The sequence below is a fragment of the Macaca mulatta genome, chromosome X (genome assembly GCF_049350105.2).
Source record: "Macaca mulatta isolate MMU2019108-1 chromosome X, T2T-MMU8v2.0, whole genome shotgun sequence".
NCBI classification, from domain to species: Eukaryota; Metazoa; Chordata; class Mammalia; order Primates; family Cercopithecidae; genus Macaca; species Macaca mulatta.
The window spans coordinates 24,540,832-24,559,624 of record NC_133426.1 but is presented as its reverse complement, the minus strand read 5'-3'; the positions used below and the strand labels follow the sequence as shown (position 1 = coordinate 24,559,624).

The following is an 18,793-nucleotide window of genomic DNA, read 5'->3' as shown; positions in this document are numbered from 1 at the left end:
TCATACTAATTTATCCTTAAATCCCTGTGTGGTAGATATTACTCTTATCTCTATTTTACAGAAGAAACTGAAGCTTACAGAGGTTAAACAGGCAGTCCAAGATCACACTGAATTCAAACCCAGACCTACATAACACCAAGTACTAGTGCTCCATTTCATTATAACTAATAATAAAATCACTTTTGTCAAAAATGTCTCCTATTCAGAATTAACTTACTGGATAAAATTCACATTAATTCCTTCACAACAATGTGAATATTCTTAACACTACTACTGAACTGTACACTTGGGAATGGATGAAATGGTTTTTTTTAATACAAAAAATTAGCTGGGTATGGTGGCACACACCTGTAGTCCCAGCGACTTAGGACGCTGAGGCAGGAGGATCACTTGAACCCAAGAGGTGAAGGCTGAAGTGAGTAGAGATCACACCACTGCACTCCAGCCTCGGCAACAGAGTAAAACTCTGTCTCCAAAAAAAAAAAAAAGTTTTTTATTTTTATTTTTTTAAAGATTATTTCTAGCTCTGTGTACCACAAAACATCTTTGCCATTCATGACAATAGGGAAAAGGTATTCTGTTAAAGTTAAATTTGGTGGTTATTGTCTGTATTCTTTAACTTTGCTGTCAACTGAACTGGTCAGGACAAACAGCTATCTATGTACTGGACAGCTACCTATCTATTGGACAAACTACGCTTACAGACCAAACCCAACCTACTGCTTATTTTTGTACCATCCATGAGCTTAAGTATGGTTTTTACATTTTTAAATGGCTGGAAAAAAATCAAAAACAGTATTTCATGACCTATGAAAACTATATGAAATTTAAATCTCAATGTCTATAAATATTTCATTGGAACACAGCATAACAAAATTCACATTAAGTCTATGTCAGGTGACTGGCAACCAAGATTTTCACATGAATGAAAGATAAAAGTCATGAGACCTATTTGCTGACCTGTAAGATATAATTCAGGTCTTCTAGTTTCTCAAGCCTAGATCCACATTAAGAAACTCCTTAATATTGGGAGAAAACCAATTCACTGCCCAGCCTTACCAACTTTGGGGTCCAAAACCAAGCCTCCAGCATAAGCTGCTTTCTTACGTCCTTTCTTATATTTATTGGTATCTCCATCAATTTCTTCATCTTCATCTCCCTAATATCAAATGGAAAGATAGCTTCACCACTAATTAACTAATTTAAAATTTTGATGATTCTCTCTTTTCCAATTGCAGGACTTAGTTCTAACAAACATTTCAGTTACTGATCCTAACTGTTGGGAAAGACAGTTATTGTAATATGTTCATGAATCCAAATGAATTCCAAGCATAGTAATTTCTTAAACAAATACTACATCCTGAGTTAACAAATACAAAAATTTTATCTTTGTTTCTGAATTTACAGAATTTCATATTTTTAAATCAATGAATATCGAAAAATACCACTTTTCATATTATACAAAATTTGAGATTATAAAACAGCCCTCTTAAAATCACTACTCTAATATTCATGATGTAAAAACATAAAATGCTTCATGTAGACATTATCATTATCCCTATTATTAATATGGACACCATAAAATAAGTACATCCATATACTGAAAATCCATTCCTAAGTAGTTTATTACTGGCCAACATTCAATAACTCAGCAGAAGTTAAAGTCCTCTAAATGAATATTCCCTATACCAATTTTGATAATGTACACTAAAAAACAAGCAAATATGAGAACCTGAATCAAATTTTAACATTCAATTCCCATTTCTGAATTAATTAATATCAGTGCTAATAAAACAGTAGCTAAACTAAGTTTTAGTTCCAAAGTGATGGAGGCTACTTCAGAAACCTGACTGTGGGTGACCTTGGTCATACTAGTACAGAAAAATGCAACACAAAAATAAAGGCTCATAGGGTTTAAGAAAATAAAAAGTTTAACTGGCATTTATCTTTGGATAGGGCTAAGGTGCCAGAACACATTCCGTGTATGGTCACCCATCAGAGAGGTCTAATGCTTCCCTCAAAGAATTTCATATTTCACAAATAATTTTGCCTGCACAAAGTGCATTTTCCTTTTACAAAGTGGAAAAGGAAATGACCACACAAAAACAAGGGAATAAACTTGACATGGTTTCTACAGTACACAAGGGATTAGCTATTTTGAAAGCAGATGTTATCACAGAAAAAAAGGCTATCTAAGTATTAAAAAAAGGGGGGGGGGTAAATAGGTATTAAAAAGGGAGGGGGTAAGAGAAAACAAAATACTACACAGTTTTGGACCCACCAGTTTTTGCTGAGGCTTTCTGAAAATCTGCTTGTCAGGCACAATATAGTTGTTTTCGTAAAATGCATGAAGCAACAAGAACTCGTTACGCTCGGATCGTCCACCCATCAGCGTCCTGGACTATTAAATGGAATTTATTTTTTAAATTTGAGCTCAAAAACACAACTAACAAAAGCAACTTTGAGTCAGTAAGTTTAGTCACAGCACCTCCTTTAAAACTATTCCTAATAACGGGCTGTTTTTTTAAAAAGGTACTAAATTATTCCTAACGTTTTCTTTAAGCATTATAGTTAAAGGAGACAAAGACAGCTTAAAATATTGACAACTTGGCTATTTATTTACTCCCAAATGGACCATTCCACTAAACAGACACATCCAGATGTTAGAGAGATGATCCGTATGTTCGCCCAAATTTCAACACGCTGCACCTGGCATTCCTCCCCTTCTCCCAACCAGTTCTTCCTTTTACAAAAGAAATCCAGCTTTCGGAATCTAAGTTACTCATTTTATAAGCATGCATCTAGACTCATTATCATATAACAACTACCCCAAGCAAATACTGAATCCAACAGGAAATGCTTTTTCCCCCTTTCTAAGTTAAATTTACCATAATGTTCCCAGCGATGTTAGTGATCTGCAATGCTAATGGAAGAACATTTAGCTCACACATGATCTGCAAAATGAACTTGGCATCTTTCCAGGTGTGTTCCAACAGGTATAACAGTTGAGAAGATTCACTGTACAGAAAAGTAAGAATGAAACAGAATCAAGTAATTAAAAGAAACAATGCCTATAATCAGAACTTCACAAAATATTACAAGGAATTTTGGGTATAAGTAAATTCAGAGCAACAGCACCTCGGCTTCAGAAACAATTTAAAATAAGGTCAGTATGTAACCAGGAATTCATTCATACCATTGATCCCAATGCTTTTCTCCAAAACACAGACACACACACACACACAAAATCCCTTAAGGAAAAACTGAAGTAATACAATAATTACAAGCCTGAAAACTATCTAAATCCTTTCATTCATTCCATCCAGTGAGTATATATTGCGTGCTTACTATGTGCCAGGCATTGGCTGTGACCAAAACAAACAAAATTTCCTTTCCTCCTGGAGCTTATGTCCTCATGGGGGAGACAGAGTATAAAAAAGACAAAGAAATTAAGTATACAGTATGTTATATAATGTTAAAAGTTAAGCAATGGGAATATTAAGTATCAGAAGCAGAGACTGAAATTTTTGTTAGGAAATAGTGGAAGATTTCACTGAGAATAAAGATCTGGAAGAGGTGAAGGAGCAAGACTTATGGAAAGAGCATTCCAGGCAGACAGGATAGCACACTTAAAAGCCCTGAGCTGCATGCAAATCTGACAGTTCCAGGGCTAGGAAAGAGGCCAATATGGCTAGATCAGAGAGAATGATGGAAAGAGCAGTAGGAGATAATGACAGAGTTAACAACATAGAGACACATTGTAAAGGACCTTGTAAGTAAAAATAAGGACTTTAGTTTTTACTCTGATGAAACAGAGTCACTGGAAGATTCTGAGCAGAGTATCACATATGACTTGATTTTAGCAGGATAACTCTGGTTCTGGATTGAGAATCGACCACAAGGGGGAAAGGGCAAAAGTAGGAGATAGGCATATTAACCCAGTAATCCAGGGGAAAGAGGATAGCAGCTTAGACAGGATGGGTCCAATGGAGTTGAAAAGAAGTGGTCAGACTTAGATATATTTAGAATATAGAACTGACAGGATACCTGATGCATCTAGTGTGGGATATCAGAGAGAGGAATTAAAGATGCCTCAGAGATTTTGGGCTAAGTAAGACTCTGGAAGTTTCCAGTGATAATGGAAAAACACATTTATTAATTTAGTAAGGAAAGACTACAGGAAGAACCTAGGATCGATCAGAGCTCAGTTTTGAACAAGCTGGGAGTTCACATTAGATATCAAGTAAAATAGGTAAAATAGATACACTGAGTCTGGAATTTAGGGAGGTCTAACCTGAAGATACACAGGTGGGAGGCATAGGCATCCACATGGTATTTAAATTCCTAAGACTCAATGAGATCACCTAGAGAGGGAGCAAAGTCAGAAAAGAGAAGTCCAAGGAAGAACTCAGGAAGAACTAGCAGGAATGAATGAGAGATGGTCAGAGGAGTAGGAGGAAGAAATAAGCAAGCAATACCTCTAACTTAATGATTGCTCAGTTTTTATATTTCTAAAATATCTACCCTAATTCCTGAATAAATGAATTAAGAGTAGAAATCTAAATCCAAACTACTGTTAGGAAACATCAAGATAGTGTTAACACAGGTGAGGGAGATGGAGATAAACTGATCAATTACAATAATTCAAGAGGTAAACTAGTTCAAATTATGAAAATAGTGGAAACAATTTCCCCTCTACAGCACCACTGGCTCATGTCCCTCCAGACTAAGGATAGTACTAGCGTCCTGCTGTTGTTAATTTCAAGACAGATGAATTCTGAAGAATCTAGGATCGTACCTGTACATATTTCGTATATCTTCCGTTGGGATTACAACCCTTTCAGTTTTTAGAATCTGCTGAACAAGTTCAGACAGATGGTAGCTTTTACAACGAATCAATTCCTTTGCTGAAATTTCCACATCACAGATCATTCGACCACAGGTAGCATTTCTTTCACCAAATCCACTCCGGCCCTACGAGATGGGAACAAAAAGCAAATTTCATGAAAGAGCAGACACTGAGAACATTTCTTTCTAACATATTTTGATGCTGGCCCAAAATTATGATAAAACTCTCATTCTTCCATTTATCAATCAAATATTTTTGAACATTTACTATGTATCTGACATTATTCTAGGCACTCAGGATACGGCAGTGATCAAAACAGAAAGTATTCCTGGCCTCATTTGAAATATATAATAAAAAACAGACATCATAAGCAAGAAATTATATAGTTTTAGGAGGTAACAAGTATATGGAAAATGGGAAAACAGAGCAGGGTGAGGGGTACAAGGAATATGAGGGGACTGCATCTTAAATAGGGCAATGGGGTATACCTCACTGAGAAGATGTCATATAAAGAAAATCTTGAAGGGGGTAAAAAGCTAAGCAAGTATTCAGATGAAGTGCTAATAACAACTCTACCACCTTAAAGATATGAGTAAGAAAAGAAGCAAGAGCAGTGGCCCCAACTTTGATCTGTAGTGGCAGAATCCTCTAGAGAACATTATGAAAAAGGTATGGATTCCTAACTTATCTGATGAGGCAACATGTCCATTTTATTTATAAGCTTTAAGAAAAATAAGATTTCAAGCACTGAGCAGTATCAGGTTTAGAAGAAGGTGCTTCACACAAAAATTGCAAAAACCTTCATACATGAAGCAAGCAGGTAGAATGAAAAGTACACACTGGCTTTAAGTCACCCAGGCCTGGGTTCAAATCTCAGTTGTTCCCCCTTACTAGTTACATGATCCAGAACAAGTTATGTTACCCCTATGAGACTGTCTATAAAATAAAACTGGAGTTGTCATGAGAGGTAACTAACACAGAAAGCACTAGTTCATTGCCTTCTTTTTTCCTTTTTTTAAATTACAAGATATCATCAAGCAATATTGCATTCTTATACAACCAACATCAATTCTCCTCCATTCATTCTTCCCATCTTCTTCCTAAATGATAACACTCAACGATTTCTGAACCCTGCAACCTTGCCCTAAGGGCTGTCACTTCAGGAATGACAAAGTGAAGGTAACATGTATGTGCTGTCTTTGTTCACTATTCCTAGATTCTAGCTGATGATTTTAAAAACTACCAGAGGCTTTTACGAATAATATGCTGAATTCAAAGGAAAAGATGTTTAGTGCCAAAGTTAAAATGTACTGAAGTTCCTATAACAAGATAACCAATTCCTATTTTAAAAAGTATAGTGTGTTCCCTGGTAGCTACCCCACATTAAAATAAATAAATAAATAAGATTTTGAAAATTATTATTACCCCAAGCTTTGGCATGTTGGATCGCTTCAGTCGACCTATCTTGGACCAGTGAGGAGCTTTGCACACATTAATTCTCTGCAGTAGAACTTCCAGTTCAAACCCATAAATATTATGACCCTAGTCAGAAAAAGAAGGCAGCTGATAATGTTATAACAAATGCAAATTAGAGGATTTATCTTCATACGCACAGAATTTCTTTGCCCTTTCTTTTTCTAGTCTCTAATTGAAGACATCATGCACTTACCTCCAATTGGGGGTCCTTTCTTCTTCAGGAATTTATTCATCAGCAGCATTCATTAGCCTTGACATTAACAAGGCTGCTAAGCAGATTGCTGGAATAAACTTTATTTCATCCTAATTGATGCAAGGCTCATATGATGTATTTTAATTTGCAACTCATGCCTCACAGTCTCGGAGGCAAATGCAAATTTAATGTCCCATACTTTTCATGTGATCGGTAAAAGCTAAATTCAAATAATTCCATTTTGCTTCCTTAAAAACATAGAACCTGCCTGTGTTGTATGACAGTTTATGCAAGACTTCTTCAAAAGCTCAGGAACTGCATTTAGCTTCTTTTTTAAAAATTAAGTTCAAACACTACTGATTTAGACTCATAAGTGATATACAACAAGATAAATATATAATACCACTAAATAGTTCAAATAAGAAACTTGTTAAAAATGAAGAAACTATATAGAGTAGAAACTATCTCAAAAATGCAACTAGATTTCATTTCCATAATTTCCAACATGTGAACATGATTCACTTGCCTATGTTTATCAAAACTTAGATCAAATTTAAAATAATTCACATCAATAAATATGCTTGTTATTAAACTTAATTAAAACTATATACCACTACTTAGAGTAGTCAAAATCACAGAAACAAAAAGTAGAATGGTGGTTGCCAGGGGCTGAGGGAATGGGAAGTTAATGAGTACAGTGTTTCAGTTTTACAAGATGAAAAGAGTTACAGAGGTGGATGGTGGTGATGGTTGCATAACATTATGAGTGTAGTTAATACCATTGAACTGTATACTATAAAATGGTCAACATAGTTAATTTTATGTTATGTGTATTTTACCACTAGATATTTACAGCAGTTTTGCTTATTAAATTAGAAGACCCAAAGGCCTGGAGGAGGTCTCACTTACAAATTATAATACCTAGAATTAGGGACCCAAAATTCACGTCAGAATTCCATCTTACATCTAGATTTCTCATGCATAGACTTGGCTCTAACACTGGAAGCCAGACCAGGTTTCCCAGGCTTCATGGCATCTCCTTGGGGTCCAAGACACTGTTGTTATTGGAGGCTGACTGAGGGCCTGGTGCTGAGACAGAATGTCACAGTACAACACTGTGGACAGAATCTTTTTGGAACTTTAAAGATAGGTCTTGAAATATCATAAGGGAAGTGGGTGCAGAGATATCGCTTCCAATCCACAGGAACTCAGGATGCTAGCCATACAGTAGCCAAATAAGGGTATCCAAGAGTAAAAATGAATGTAGGGAAGAATACGGCAAACACTTTTGTAAGACTTCAATGTACCCAAATTACCCATATCACATCCAAAATATAGGCATTTATAGCCTACATTCTGAAAAAAAAACAAAAATAATGATTGATCCATTAACCTAGAAAAAAGACAAATGAAGGAATTCCATATTCTATAAACTAGAAAGGCCAGAGGATATATAAAGCAAAATGTTGCTTTACGACTCTCAGGTATTGGGGCAAAAAATAGCTCAATGAATTATTAGCTCAAGCTGTCTAGTGGGGACATACTGGATCGTCAAGAGAAAAATCAATTCCGAGCCCTGAGTTTTCAAAGGAATATGTCATAGAGATCCACTGAACTCATAAAATTAAAATACTTAGTTTTATGACTTGCACCAAACCAAGGGAATTAATAAACTCCTGTGACCACTATATAACTACTAAGTCAAGATTTTGGCGATAACTCCGTTTGTACAGATTTACTTACTTATGTGCTGGTCTCTAAGCATAAATAGCCAGACAATCCTTAACTTCAACACTAAGTCATGGGTTGCTTTTATACTAGAGAAAAAAAAAACTATCTTGCAGTGGGCTTGTTATTTTTTTCTCCTATTAGCAGCAATTCCCACCAGTCCACAGAATCATTTCACTCTGAAAAGATTGTTTGCTGCTCGAAAGCACCAATAAAGTCATACTGAAAAGAACTAAGAAATGAAGAGCTTCCCCACAACATGATCAAACATCTACTCACCACAATGATATCAGGATCAATTTTGTGAACTTTTGCAAGGAAAAAACCTAGCAGTGTTCTTTCTGTTGCAGCAACCTCAACCTTCACATTCTGTTAGATAAAAACACATCAGTCACTGACGACTCTTTACTGTCAGCAAGTACTGTACCTTGGCTTCTTGTTCAACTATGGTAAGATTTCTTAGGGTTAAAAGACACCATTCATTTCAAAATTAAACGTAGCAATGAAATTCCTGATTCTAGGTTTCATAGTAATAATTGCAAAGTCTCTGAGGAGCTCATTCTAGTAATAAGCATGTGAATAAAGCAAAAGTTTAAGCATTGAGCAACATAAAATACAGAAATGTCCCTCCACAGGGACATGCTTGTGCATCTGGACACATTCAGAGCATATGAATCAGAGTACCTATCAAAAACATACTTTCCTACATAATCCCTGGTAGACTTCACTGTTTATGTATTTACTGGGCAAAGAAATTCTAAGGATTGTATAAAATAATTCCAAATGGTAAGATAAGAACTGATAAATAAGAAACTAGACTAAAAACAAACATATTGAAGAATTATAAGTGACTGGGCGCAGTGGCTCACACCTGTAATCCCAGCACTTTGGGAGACCGAAACGGGTGGATCACCTGAGGTCAGGAGTTCGAGACCAGCCTGACCAACATGGTGAAACCCTGTCTCTACTAAAAATACAAAATTAGCCGGGCGTGATGGCACGTGCCTGTAATCCCAGCTACTTGGGAGGCTGAGGCAAGAGAATTGCTTGAAACTGGGAGGTGGAGGTTGCAGTGAGCAGAGATTGTGTCATTGCACTCCAGCCTGGGCAACAAGAGCAAAACTCCGTCTCAAAAAATAAAAATAAAAAGAATTATAAGTGTTTTAAGCATAAACAAAACCTATCTTCACACAAAAGGCTTCTATTTGGATTAGTGATTATAAATCAGGTATTCAAAAGATCCACTCATTAAAAATCTCTAAAAATGGAAGTTGATGGTTATATGTTTTCTACAACTAGGTCAGTTTAAAAATGTCAGTTTGGCTGGGCACGGTGGCTCACACCTGTAATTCCAGCATTTTGGGAGGCCGAGGCGGGTGAATCACTTGAGGTCAGGAGCTTGAGACCATCCTGGTCAATACGGTGAAACCCTGTGTCTACTAAAAATATAAAAATTAGCCAGGCATGGTGGCACGAGCCTGTAATCCCAGCTACTTAGGAGGCTGAGGCATGAGAATCCCTTGAACTAGGGAGTGGAGGCTGCAGTGAGCCAATATCACGCCACTGCACTCCAGCCTGGGCGACAAACTGGGACTCTGTCTCAAAAAAAAAAAAAGTCGGTTTGACTGTAATGGAATTTTCCTAGGTCATTTTACTTGGTTGTGTAATTCACGGCACTTCACAAGTAATAGCCTAATCTAACAGTACCTCCCAACTACTGGACTTCTGAAGCCAATTAAATAAAATAAGTAGAACCCGACGAAGTTGCTTACTTTTGCAAAGTGAAGACATTAAAAAAAAAAAAAAAAAAACTTAAAAATGTATCAGTATCATTACTTCGTAAAAGAAACAACATACAATCCATAAAAGAAAATTATTTTGATTGAATACATTTACCTTTGTGAAAAATTCACTACATTATACTGCTTCCCACTCCTCCCCATTTTATTAAGAACCCATGAAAACTTCTTCATGGGGCACACTGGAATTTAGAGATCACTGATCCATTTTGGCCAGCCCTATGTCAACTTTGTCAATACATGGCTTAACATCCACAGTATTTCCAACTTCATTTGGCTTCCCTCAAGCTGGGGAGGGACTCTACCCAACACCTTCCCAAAACAGTAATCATATGATCATGCATTTTAGAGAAGAGTCTAATTAAGCTATTGGAGGGGGGTTTGAGCCTATCCAACCACCAATACAGTACAGAATCCCATTATTTTTAGGTAGTAAAACATTTAAACATTGTTAAATAATGCTTCTAGATGTATATGTCTAACACATTTTAATGGGTCGATGTCATAGTCCAATCTGGCAGGAATGAATCTAACAAAATGTAAAACAGCTTCTTTCTACTAGTCCATACCACCCCCCTTTTCTTTCTCTCTCCAAACAAATAGGTGCTTCATATAATGAACATTTTACCTTTTTCTCAATGACTTCTTTGAAAGCATATGGAAAAATACAGTCCTTTGGTTTAGACACAACTGTAAAAAGGAAAAAAAAAAAAGATTCCAACACCCATCTTAGTCTAATTTCAGGTAATCATACAGTACATGTTTCCAAACGAAACTGTCTTAAATATATTCCCCCCATCCCTAAAGAATTAGGAGGATCATCAAATACTTCGACTGGTCATGCTGATGACCTCAAAAGAATAGTCAAGCACAGAACCCCAAGTCCCTGCAGTTGTTAAAACTGCTTTGATGAAACATTTGCTACCTATCCATTGAAGTCAGAATGGAAGATTTTAGCAGTCTTCCTCAAAGGAAATCCCACCACCACCAATGCCCCAAGCAGCATACAGTGGAGAAACTCAGTTCAACCTTCTCAAAAGGTAAAACTGACCAAAGCTTCCCCCATTACACACTATAAGTTCCTTACCATACACAACAGCTGTTCACATAGTGACGTACATAGAGGAAGTGAATAAATGCATGTTGAAATGAGCTCATGAAAAAAGAAAGAAATGAGCTCATGATTGCTCTCTTCTACATATTTTCCAGGCTATTCTCATCATTTTGTTCCATGTGTTCCACCCACTTAAGGGGTAAAATTTCACAACAATCATACCTCACACTCCCTTCTCTGCATGTTTTAGTCCTACTTTCCTAATACCCAAGAAAACCAGACAAGAGGCTAGCCAAGTTAATCTCTGCTTCTGGGCTGAAAAAGATCCCAGGAAATAAAATAGGTCAATGGCATTGATCCCTTTTTTAAAAAACAGCAAAATGCTTAGGTAACTGGCCAAGCTCTCAACATGGAATATATCATGGAATATAGTCTCCTCCTTGAGGACTGACTCATAAAACACACATGCAGACCTTCATGGAATTGTTTCATCCATTGAATTTTATGCATGGCACAACTCAACTCCAATTGATGTTACTATAACTCCTCCCAAATAGGTAAATATTTGTTCCTTGGCATCTTGCCTCATCACACAGAAAACTTCGATCAAGTTTCTATGATAGGCTATTAGAATGACATCAGAAAATAGTTAAAGCCTAATTTTGACCCAGGAAAAAACTACTCAACCTCAGTAGAGCAACCATTGAAACAAACAAAAAAAAAGATATCAAATAGACTCCAGACTTCTGCTCCTAGAAAAAAAAATGAACCAGCTGAATAGGAGGCAACCAACCCAATAAAACTTAGTTTCCACGGCAAAAACAAAAAACGAAACAAAATGCTCTTTAACAATATGCACTATTCTTGAAAACAATTTTTGAAAAACAAGTTACTGATGCAATCGCTGGGAAAAAAAAAAAAAAAGGAAATTCAAATCAAGCTGTTAGTAAACCAGCTTAAAAAAAATACATACCACAGAAGTGTGACTGAAAGGGAGGCTTTGGGGCTGCTTTATCCAATGCAAAACTGTGATGGACCAAAGCTGCCACAGCAATAATCTGCAAAGAAAGGAGGAAAAAACCCACTTACCAGACTGCTACTATATATTCTGCATTCTCACCAAAATCACCAAGAATATTTAAAGATACATATTTAAATACATACGAAAACTTTGGCCAGGCGTGGTGGCTCATCCCCGTAATTCCAGCACTCTGAGAGGCTAATGCAGGTGGACCACTTGAGGTCAGGAGTTCGAGACCAGCCTGGCCAACATGGTAAAACTCCGTCTCTACTAAAAATACAAAACTTAGCTGGGCATGGTGGCGTGCACCTGTAATCCCAGCTACTCAGGAGACTGAGGCAGGAGAATCACTTGAACCCAAGAGGCAGAGGTTGCAGTGAACTGAGATCGTGCCACTGCACTCCAGCCTGGGTGACAGAGTGAGACTCTGTCTCAAAAGATAATAAATACTTTAAACTTTTTATTATGAAAATATGTAAACACATTAAAAAAGACAAAATAATAAAATAACTCCTATATAGCCATCATCCAGTTTCAATTATCAACTCATCTATAACCCTACCCACTTCCTTCCTTTCTCTAGATTATTTTGAAGCAAAACCCAAACCCATCATTTTATCTGGGAAGATTTCAGCATCAATCTCTAAAACTGGTTTCTCAATCGTGGAGCTATTGACATCTTGGGCCAAATAACTCTTTGTTGTGGGGGCTGTCCTGTACACTGTATGATGTCAGCAGCATCCCCAGCATCTCCCTACTAGTTGCCAGTATTACCATCCCCAGACGCCCTGAATTGTGATAACCAAAAATGTCTCCAGACATTGTCAAATGTCCCCTTAGAGGCAAAATCTCACCCAGTTGACAACCACCACCACTCTGAAAGATAAGAAGTTTGAAAAATATAATCACAATACAATTATTTCACCTAATACAATTACAAGAATAGTAATTTCTTAAAATCATCAATTATCCAGGCAGAATTTAAATTTTCATATTTTCCAATTATCTCAATTTTATTCACCACATAAGGACCATACTTTGTAATGGTTGATATGTAAAACTACAGATACAACCCTATCCCATCTGTCATTCCCCTGCAATTTATTTGTTAAAGACACCAGGCTGTTTGTCCTAGAGAGTGCCCCATAGAATGGATTCCACTGCTTGTGTCCCAACAGCATCATTTAACTTGTTTTTCTGTCTCCACACTGCCTATAAATTCATAGTTAGGTCTAAAAGCTTGATCAAAATCAGGTTCAATTTTGGAGCAAGAATACTTCAGAGGTGCTGATTACTTCTATCAAAAGGCACAGGCACATAATGTCTGCTCATCTCTACCTTAGAGACATAAGTACCCACTGGTGATCACTTCCTAGATCCATTATTTCACCGGCAATTACAAAGTGGTACTATTCCATTTATCTTTCATTTATTAGCTGAAACCTTCTATGAAGAGAAACTTCCCCTCATCAATTATTTGGTTGCTGAGGTATAGTATGCATTCAGAAAAGTCAAAAAACTTATTCATTCAATCCCTTTATCAGTTTTCAAAATGAGTTGGTTCCCTAGCTTCCTTCAGAAGTGATCAATGTGGTGTCATTGCAGACAATATCATTATGAACTCATGGATCTGATGTGTTGCGATCTGTTAAACTTATTCTTACCCTCACATTGTCCCATCTTTGTTCAGTAGAAGACTCTTCAAGTTGATTCCTGAGTCCTTTTGACATATCTTCAGTAGATTTTAATACTGTCCTTGCTTTCTGGTATAAGATGTTCCAGACATCCTGGACATTTCCTTCCCTGAAACAGCCACTACTCCAGAGAACCCAATTTCCTTTCATTAGAAAATGGGGCCGGGCACGGTGGCTCACGCCTGTAATCCCAGCACTTTGGGCGGCCAAGGTGGGTGGATCACTTAAGGTCAGGAGTTTGAGACCAGTCTGGCCAACATGGTGAAACTCCGTCTCTACTAAAAATACAAAAATTAGCTGGGCATGGTGGTGGTGTATGCCTGTAATTCCAGCTACTCGGGAGGCTGAGGCAGGAGAATCACTTGAACCCAGGAGACAGAGGTTGCAGTGAGTGGAGATCACATCACTGCACTCTACTCCAGCCTAGGAAGACAGCAAGACTCCGTCTCAGAAAAAAAAAAAAAAGAAAATGGAAACTGGAAACCTCAATCTGGACACTAGAGGTGGATACTTTTTTAAAATTTTAACAAACTACTAATTAAACTTCTCCCAAACACTTAACTATGGCCATCTAACATATTAACTATTATTAAAAGATCACGTCAGGTGCAGTGGCTCACACCTGTAATCCCAGCACTTTGGGAGGCCGGGGTGGGCAGATCACGTGAGTTCAGGGGTTCAAGACCAGCCTAGGCAACAAGGTGAAACTCCATCTCTACTAAAAATTAACCGGGTATAGTGGCCCACACCTGTAATCCCAGCTACTCGGGAGGCTGAGGCAGGAGAATCACTTGAACGTGGGAGGCAGAGGCCACAGTAAGCCGAGACTACGTCACTGCGCTCCAGCCTGGACAACAGAGTGAGACTCTGTCTCAAAAAAAAAAAAAAAAATCAAATCACAAACTAAAAAAAAAAAATCAGTGAAAATACTGACAAAATGCTGTTAAAAAAGATCCCTATCAATGTCAAAAAGGGCTTAGGAAGTTAAAACATAACAACAAAAATAAATAAATAAAGCATCAGTCACGACTGCATGTAATATAGGTCCCAATCTCCTACTAGGACAACTGGCAATAAAAGAGAAAGAAGTAAGCATTTATCCTGTCTTTCCTGAATAAACCATTATGGCATAACCAAATAATACTGGCTAAAGAGAAAAATTTAATTTTATAGAAAAACTTAAAAGCCATAGACAGAATTATAAAAAACCACCATTTTACAGCTCCTAATGAAATAACTAATTCAAGCAAAAATGACTAATAAATGAAGCCATTAGCTCAGTGGTTCTCAACTGGGGGTAATTTTATATACACATACACATCCCCTGGCGTTGGGACATCTGATGTGTTTGTAGGCATTTTTTGGTTGTCACAACTAGAGGGGAGGGATGCTACTGGCATCTAGAAGGTAAAGACCAGGGACACTGTCAAACATCCTACAATACCCAGCACAGTACTCCACAAAAGAATTATCCGGCCCAAAATACATGTAGTGTCAAGGTTAAAAAACCTTAGATGAAAAGCTGATGGAGAACTACAATAGTTCTCATTCATTCAGCCGCTAATCAGACACAGACTCGCTAATAGCAGGTTATTTTTTTCCATTGATCCCAGCCTTTGTCAACTAATAGCAGCTTAACCAGACATTGTGTCTTCTGATATGATGTAATATGAAGTACACTGCATCATCTATAAAGCATTTTGGCTAAAAAAGTTGAACCTGAATCTAATTTGATCCTTTAGAGCTCATTTATAGTGTGCGGAAATATGAAGGATAAGGCTGGATCGGCACACTTTTTCTTTCAAGAGCCAGACAGTAAATATTTTAGGCTTTGCAGGCCATATGGTCAGCATTACTACTCAACTCTGCTGTCACAGTGCAAAAGCAGCTGTAGACATGGTGTCTTCCAATGAAACTTGACTTACACAAATAGGTAGCAGGCTGGATTTGGCTTACAGACAATTCATTGCCTGCCAACCTCTGGTATAGAGGAAAAGTCCAATGACACCACAACAAAGCAAATAAATAGAGAAAATGGGATATTCTACGAGACAACCAACAATGATTCTTTAATTTTTCCATGTTATTAAAAAAACTGGAGAGTGGGAGTGAGTTCTTCCTATTTAAAAGAAATTCAAGAGGCACAGAGATTAAACACCATCTGTGAATCTTGTGTGAATCCTGATTCAAACAAATCGAGTGTTAAAAGGCATCTTGAGAGACGGAGTCATCTAAGTATGGACTGAGTATTTTAGATTATACCGAGGAGTCACTGTTAATGTTATTAGGTGTGCTAAGGGTATTATGTAAGAAATACCACATTTTGAGAGAAGCATACCAAAGTTCACAGGGAAAATGACACAATGTCTGAGACTAGCGTTAAAATACTTCAAGAAGACAAAAAAAGGAGAGAAATAAACAAGTGTGACAAAATCTTGCTAACTGCTGAATATGAGTGATTGTTATGGGGAGTTCATTTTATTATTCTGTCTGTGTCCATTTGAAGTTCTCCTAAGTAAAAAATTTAATAGACAAAAATAAGTTCAGCAATCTAAGTCTTTAAGAAAGAACTCCAACACTAGACAAATTCAATTCATTCTCTATAATAAGAGTTTAGTAGTGAATTAGTATTCTTTCCCCTCCAAAAAGAACAACTTTCTCTTAAAGCAAAGCGGTGCAAGTTCAGGCAAGTATCGCATCTAAGGCATGGGTACAAAATCTGTCCTATTTTTTAAACCTCATTTTGATGGTTCTTTGCATTCTGCATTGTCTTCATGCTGAAAGCCATCACGACAAGCGGTGGAGGACTGACATCCTTAATTACATTCACCAGGTCTGGTTTCAAAGCCATTGCCTCAACTTTACACCAACTGATTGGCTGATTCAAGAGCTCTGAAAAAGAATAGATACAACAGATCAATAGCTATTTACTGAAAAAGAAAAACTACTATAATTAAGACATCTGTCATTAACTGGCATATTCTTCAACTCTGCCTTCTAATAAGAATGACATATTATAACATCTAACTAAAAATAAGCCACATTACTGGGTTGTATGCAAATCCTCACGTGTGTGTACATATGTTCATTTTCCTGGGAAAGAGGTCTATAGCTTTCATCAGATTCTCCAAAGAATCCAGGACCCAAAATAGGTTTTAAAAAAACTGAAACACTGCCTTGGAGGAATCATGAAACATTTTTAAGACAAAGCAGACTATCATAGAAGCAATTACTGAAAAACATCAGGTAACAGGCCAAACATGCACTATCTATATTGAATAGCGATTCTCCTCCTTCAAAGGTCAGCAGTTCACTATGCAGAACAGCTGGGCCACATCAGCCAGGTCAGAAGTACATATGAATAACAGCATAATGAGGGATGCACCCCAAACTAAGGCCTCCCTCAGACTAAACTGCCAGGCATTACAGAGATAAGGTGATTCCAAATGTACTCCCTATACTCACTCAAGGAAAACTGAAGAAACAAACAGAAAAGGAAGTAGACACATTAAAATAAATAGATCAATTTCCTAACTTCCCTTTTAAAAACCACATCTATCAGCAATCTATTCAGCATTCTGAGCATATTTTTTTCCTTACGTGGACTTTTTACTTCAAGCCAACAAGGTCCTTTGATCTTTCTGTTCATCAAGAATAGTTCCAGGCTAGATGTGTTGGTCCCAAATACATGAGAAAAAGTTTCTCCTTTCAAATCTTGAGGAAGCTGTGGTATTTCAGCCTGAAAAAGGCAAAAAAAAAAAAAATCTTTTTGTTTAAAACTATTACTTTGCATTTTCCGAAGTCTATATTTGAAATAAACAAAAGCCTCTCTATGAAGCACAGAAGAAACCCCTTTGATACATATGAAACGTAATTTGCCACAAATGAAATCCAAAACAATTCACAGTAGGAAACAAAACCAATTCACAATGACAAAATAATGCATCTTGATGACACCCATTAGAAGAAAAATAGGCCAAGATGCTCCCCCAAAAGAGAATTTCTGTCCAGAGCTGTACATGCCTTACTGATAAAGAATAGCCAAGTAAGTACCACTCCATTAGAAGAATGAAAGCAATAGAGTGGAACTTATTGAAATACTTTTCATCACCACTGTCAGAAATAGTTCTTAAGTTTTTCTTCTCTCGGAGGCAGAGGTAGGCGGATCACGAGGTCAGGAGATCGAGACCATCCTGGCTAACACAGTGAAACCCCATCTCTACCAAAAATACAAAAAATTGGCCGGGCGTGGTGGCAGGTGCCTGTAGTCCCAACTACTCGGGAGGCTGAGACAGGAGAATGGTGTGAACCCGGGAGGCAGAGCTTGCAGTGAGCCGAGATCGTGCCACTGCACTCCAGCCTGGGTGACAGAGTGAGATTCCGTCTCAAAAAAAAAAAAAAAGTTTTTCTTTTCCAACGTTGTGGGAACAAAACACTAGCACACAGGTAAAAAGAGGTTAGGGGCCGGGCGCGGCGGCTCAAGCCTGTAATCCCAGCACTTTGGGAGGCCGAGACGGGCGGATCACGAGGTCAGGAGATTGAGACTATCCTGGCTAACATGGTGAAACCCCGTCCCTACTAAAAAATACAAAAAACTAGCTGGGTGAGGTGGCGGGCGCCTGTAGTCCCAGCTACTCGGGAGGCTGAGGCAGGAGAATGGCGTAAACCCGGGAGGCGGAGCTTGCAGTGAGCTGAGATCCGGCCACTGCACTCCAGCCCGGGCGACAGAGCGAGACTCCGTCTGAAAAAAAAAAAAAAAAAAAAAAAAAAAGAGGTTAAGGTCCAGTTAATTAACATCCCATAGCAATGACCTTGCCTGTCACAGGACCAAGAGCAGCACTATAGCAATGCTACTGACACTCCTCTCTCACCTTTCCACTGCTCATAAGGGACACTTCAACAGACTAATGATGTCCAACTCCGTCGTGTGGCATTCTTTCCACTTGACAAACACTCGTGCTGTTTCAACTTATTTATTT

At 37.6% G+C, this 18,793-nt stretch overlaps 1 protein-coding gene across 2 annotated transcripts in view; it reads right to left on the bottom strand.

Annotated features, from left to right (window-relative positions):
* Positions 1-18,793, bottom strand: part of POLA1 (DNA polymerase alpha 1, catalytic subunit) — a 307,406-nt gene that overhangs the window by 257,903 nt on the left and 30,710 nt on the right. For both annotated transcript variants that reach the window (XM_015127112.3, XM_015127113.3), the window contains exons 14-23: positions 17,415-17,553; positions 16,552-16,706; positions 12,073-12,157; positions 10,674-10,735; positions 8,526-8,615; positions 6,275-6,391; positions 4,799-4,974; positions 2,889-3,018; positions 2,282-2,401; positions 1,060-1,159 (exon numbers count right to left, since the gene is read on the bottom strand). In XM_015127112.3, the coding sequence (XP_014982598.2) occupies positions 1,060-1,159; positions 2,282-2,401; positions 2,889-3,018; positions 4,799-4,974; positions 6,275-6,391; positions 8,526-8,615; positions 10,674-10,735; positions 12,073-12,157; positions 16,552-16,706; positions 17,415-17,553 (1,174 nt within the window). The remainder of the gene's footprint in view (positions 1-1,059; positions 1,160-2,281; positions 2,402-2,888; positions 3,019-4,798; positions 4,975-6,274; positions 6,392-8,525; positions 8,616-10,673; positions 10,736-12,072; positions 12,158-16,551; positions 16,707-17,414; positions 17,554-18,793) is intronic.